At 38.1% G+C, this 5,407-nt stretch overlaps 1 protein-coding gene across 1 annotated transcript in view; it reads right to left on the reverse strand.

The window, feature by feature from the left end:
• Nucleotides 1-3,690: 3,690 nt before the first annotated feature.
• IMMP2L (inner mitochondrial membrane peptidase subunit 2) overlaps nt 3,691-5,407 on the reverse strand; it is a 107,939-nt gene continuing 106,222 nt past the window's right edge. The window contains exon 3 of the mRNA XM_015814025.1: nt 3,691-4,282. Coding sequence (XP_015669511.1) covers nt 4,213-4,282 — 70 coding nt within the window. The 3' untranslated portion in view covers nt 3,691-4,212. The remainder of the gene's footprint in view (nt 4,283-5,407) is intronic.

Here is a 5,407-nt window from a genome sequence, read left to right on the forward strand (position 1 = left end):
GGGGCCTGTTACTCCTGCTGCTAAAGCAGCCCTGAGCTGTTATATACATCTTCAGAGCATCAACCACGGAGACTGGTTAAGTTCGTGCCTGAAAGTCCTGCTTCAACAAGAAGAGCCTGCCACCCATTAATGTTGCGTGAGCTCCGGTTGTAAGACATCTCATCGATCTCTAAAGAACATTGCTGCAAGGCTGGACAAGAGGGGACGTGGCTGGGAGGGCCTGGGCATTGGCGGCCTCTGAGGAGGTAGCGCTACACATGTATCACTTATTCTTTGTGGTATAAAAGAAGATTTAGTGGTAATTTATTTTTTGCTGTATGTAAAATGGAAAACTACTATTTGAAATGCTATTTGGGATGTATAAGGAACCTCAAAAGTGAGTTTTATTTTATTTCATTGCCTTTATTTAGCCTGTCCTTTAGAAAGGTTATAGGTATGATGATATAACATATCTGCAAAAGTTGTGATTGAAACAGCACCTAGCTTTGTGTGTTAAAACTCAAACTGAAAATAAACTCTTAGAAATACTTAAGTTTTACAAATGTGGTTCACGGAGCTATTCTACAAATCTGTAAAACTTGATAGCAGGGCCAAAAGATGTGTTAACTGGGATGTGTAGCCAAATATTCTGGCTGAGCATTCTGGAAATTATAGTACAACACATCCAATGGATATTAGGTTGGGCGGATTTTTTGACACCTTAAACCCAAAAGGAAAGGGGAGAGAGAAAAGAGACAGTGAGAAATAAAGGAGCAGTGAGTGCATCAAATAGTGCTCTCCTTACTCCCTCCATACACACATGAACAAACAGAGATCTACATATAGCTTTGAATAAACATTCTAAACTTTTAGGATGTAGTTTCTCAAAGTGAAAGGGCATTAACAAGGCTGAAAACAGTACCAGCGAAGTTCTAAATGAGTATTCAATTTTTCATTAATTAAGCAACTCCTCCAGGAAAAGACAGGAGAGGTTATTGCTGAAGAAATTATCAGACTAATCTGATAGGTTAGTCTCTCGGGCCAAATGGAGATAGATATGCTGACAAGTGGAGCTTGCCATTGCCCAGGAATAATGCTAGGAAGAAGAATCTGATTGGTCTCCACATATTGTACTCTTTTTGGAGTATATGAATAGAATAGAATAGAATAGAATAGAATAGAATAGAATAGAATAGAATAGAATAGAATAGAATAGAATAGAATAGAATAGAATTCTTTATTGGCCAACTTGGTTGGACACACAAGGAATTTGTCTCCAGTACGTAAGGTCTCAGTGTACATACAACTTTCTCACTCAAAAGGTGGAGGAGGGAACTAGACGTAAAGCTATACTAGACTTAATCCTTACAAACAGAGTAGAAGTGATAGAGGGAATCAAAATTATCGGAAACTTGGGCAAAAGTGACCACGTCATACTAGAATTTAATATAATGCAAACACCAGCAATAGAAAACAATCCAACCAATGTCCCAAACTGCAAAAGAGCCGACTTTAACAAACTCAGAGAGAACCTAGGAAAAATCCCATGGATGAAACTCCTAAAGAGGAAAACAACCCAGGAAGTGTGGGAAACCCTGAAAAATGTGATCACAAAAGCCCAGACCAGCACAATACCACTGAGAAAGAAAAACAAGAAATCCAAGAAGAAACCAGCATGGCTGCACAAAGAACTCACTAACAAACTAAAAGACAAAAAGAAACAAATACAAAAAATGGAAAGAGAGGCACATAACTAAAGCCGATTATCAGTAGACAGCCAGAGCATGCAAAGACGAAGTCAGGAAATCAACGGCTCAGAACGAACAAAGGCTAGCACAATAACAAAAGTTTCTTCCAACATATTAACAACAAGAAAAAAATCAAGGAAACTGTAAGCCTGCTAAAGGGAGAAGTTGGCAAGGAAATTACAGGCAACAGGGAGAAAGCAGACATAATGAGGAGTGAATCAGAATATTTTTCTTCAGCTCACATAATCTGGTCAGTTAGAGTTTGTAATGCTTTATTTGTGCAAGCTTGTGGTGAAACATACACTGCAAATAGGACAAATGAGGAAAACTCGTGGAGAATAAAATGGTTTGCAATTGATGATATAGTCCAAATCACAGAATTTCTTTAATATAGTTACATTTTGCACCATTGGTTGTTGATATAAAAGCAGAGATCCCCCTCCCTTCTTTTTATCGGATGTTTCTGCAATTCTTTCTCCCTCTGTATCTGAAACCCTCGAATATGCAAGCCTCTTTCAACAATTGACTCATTAAGCCAGGTTTCAGTGAAGCAGAAGGCTGCTGATTGTAAAAATCAGAGTTGCATTTGTTTAAAAGAAGTATTTCATCATCTTATTAGCGAGTGAATGTAGATTAGTCAGAAAGAATGAAAGAAGAGGAATTTTGTTCCACTTTTCATTAGTCTATTCAAAATCCCCGCTCACTTACCCTCTCTCCATCTCTGTCGTCTCCTCCTTTTGTTTCTGTTGCTCCATTGTTCAGAGAAAGGTCCTTCTTCCTGTATTAAAATCTCTTCTTCGTTTTTTAAAGATGGGGGAGGGGGAGTCACAGAAAGCTGCCCATTAAAAGAACATTTTTTGATGCTTAACAGTTGGTCTTTTGAATATGAACTTTGAAGTGAATCCCAGAGAATAATAGAAAATAACAAAATTATCAGAGAGCATTTCACCGAGGCTGCATATTCAGGTGGAAATCAGTGGAAATCAGTGATAACTCCACCAGTGATAACTCCACCAGTGATAACAGTGATAACTCCACAAGTTCATCAAGAGGCAGAGAGATATAAATAAACATCACCAGAACATTGATGATACTCCAGTCCATATTGACAGATGGCCTCCCCTTGTGGCTGCAGATAGATGTTCAAAAGAAATGAATAGAGGACAGAATCCTGAGACAGCCCACAAACATATAACTGGAACAGATAACTAACCCTAGGTGGAAACGTTACACTGAAGAGATTGATCGATAAGAGGTATAATCAAAATGTGTGAGATGGCTGGACCAGTTAGAATCAGCTCATAAAAGGGAGTCCAGAAGAAAGTCACTAGATTGGTGACAGTAGAATAAAGTGACTGAATGGTAGATATCTGAAAGAGTGAGGATAACATGCAAGTAACTGCTAAACAGACACCATAACAAGAATGAAAAAGAGCAAAAAAAGGACTGGAAAACTTGGCTGGGGCTTCAATGCAATGATTTCCAGAAATGAAGGTATTTTTCAGTGAAAATACTGATCTCTCAAACTTGTAGGAGACTGAAATAGTGATATTCCTATGACAAGCAAGGAAGGAAGGAAGGAAGACTTACCCTGAGCTATCAAAAAAGAAAAGCAAATCCTGAATAAAGGTGTGTTTGGAAGGTAACATTGTATAGAAGGGGAAAGCATGATAGGAAACCGATCAATGTCTAGCTTGATACTACCCCATTTCAAACAACATGAGAACAGCAGCACTGACTGATCTCATTGATCAGATGCAGTCCCATAAGGTCTAGGTCAGTTCTCCTTATACCAACATATTTTACTATTGATTTAGGAGAAAAGCATCTTAATGTGGCCCTTACATTGAATATTCCTAAAAGGGCCTTTGGCACTTTTGGTTTGTTTTAATTGGATAGTTTCTTTTCTTTTTTTCCTTATGTAAATAGAAATTTGTTTTTTTTTCTACATTGCTTGATTGCTATGAATATATATTGTTCTGATTTATAGAGGTGAATACAATACAACCTTTCATATATTACAAATAAAAATGATAATTCTGTTTCTACTCCAGTCATCTTGAAGCAGGGGGCAGTAGTTGATATTTGCAAATCATTTCACTAGCCATCACTGATTAAGTGTATTCACTTTATCCATTATATTTTTATTATAATAGTTATTTATATATTTCAGTCTAAAGCTGCCAAAATTCACCCAAGCAGTTTGTAATGTATTTGCAAGATTTGCAAGATTGTAATATTGCAAATTAATAAACTGATGCAGGACAGTTGCATCTCTTCATGGACAGATTCAATAATGTCAGTGTTTATCTTAAAACTCCTTCCTTTCTCATTAAAAAAAATAAGAAAGTATAGATTGGTAACTTCGTTAGTAATACATATTCATATGTGACAGAAAATGATGGTTGTCTGGGATACCACTCAAATTCTACTAAAAAGGTGCTAGAATATTCTCACAAAAGTCAGAGATGACAATGTATAATACTTACTTGATGATGTCCCCTTCAAGAGCAATCACTCGTTTAATGATCTTCTGTTCTGGGTTTTTTGGAGACCTAGGTGAAAAATGGGAGGGGCCATTATTCATTCAGCAGGGTTCTCATTGGTTAAAAAAAATGAAGAGGAAAAACCAGACTGAGAATGAGGACTGTGCAGATTTTGTTATTCTGCCTGATATGGCATCTATCATTGCAGAAGTGAAGCTATTACTATCACTGTCATTTCAATCTACTGTGTAGGAAAGGGGGCAAGAGCCAGAAAAAAATCATTAAATCCCAAAACCAAGATAATATATTCTCTTCTTGTTGTAAAATAAATTTAGAAAATATTCATTGGTGATCAAATTAGTGTCCTGTTATAGAGAATGCTGAGATGGATTCAGATATTTAAAGATGATTTTACTACTAAACGGCAACACAGTAGCATACATAAACAACTATGTTAGTCATTTTACTTCAAAGATATAAGACATTCCACTAAATTAAAAAAAGAGTACAGAATCTGGTCTGATTATTCATCAGCTTCTTGTAATACTGATTGTATAATATAATGGTAAGAAATTGGACAGATAGTTCTCATTTAGCAAATTGTTCATAGTTACAACAGCCTTCATAGTTCCATAAAGCAAAGGAAAGCTGAAGAGAGATCATGAGCACTGTGATGACCCAAGGCCCCGCACAGAGGCAAAGCAGTCGGCTGGCAAGAGAAACAGTCCTTTAATAACTGCCAATGTTCCCCAAAAGCTCCCACATATGCTGGCAAGCCTTCAACCAAAGCACACACACACGTTCCTTTCAGCTGCCTCTGGCTGAAGGCAATTTCAATACAGCCGGAGAAGTATACAATGTCCTCAAGGCCAGACAGATAACAAGAAAACAAAACAAAACAGAAACTTAATGAATCCTTTTAAATCTCAATTTACCTGCAGTCTGCAAGGAGAGACTCAGAAATGCAGTCTGCGGTCATAAAGCAGGAAAACAGCCAGTCACTCATGCTCTCGTCACCTCTCGCCTGGACTACTGTAATGCTCTCTACATGGGGCTCCCTTTGAGGAGCACCCGGAGACTCCAACTGGTCCAGAATGCGGCCGCGCGGGCGGTGTTGGGAGGGACTCGTCGCTCCCATGTAACACCGCTGCTGCGCGAGCTGCACTGGTTACCAGTGGTCTTCCGGGTGCGCTT

The sequence above is a fragment of the Protobothrops mucrosquamatus genome, unplaced genomic scaffold (genome assembly GCF_001527695.2).
Source record: "Protobothrops mucrosquamatus isolate PMUCROS unplaced genomic scaffold, P.Mucros_1.0 scaffold_78, whole genome shotgun sequence".
NCBI classification, from domain to species: Eukaryota; Metazoa; Chordata; class Lepidosauria; order Squamata; family Viperidae; genus Protobothrops; species Protobothrops mucrosquamatus.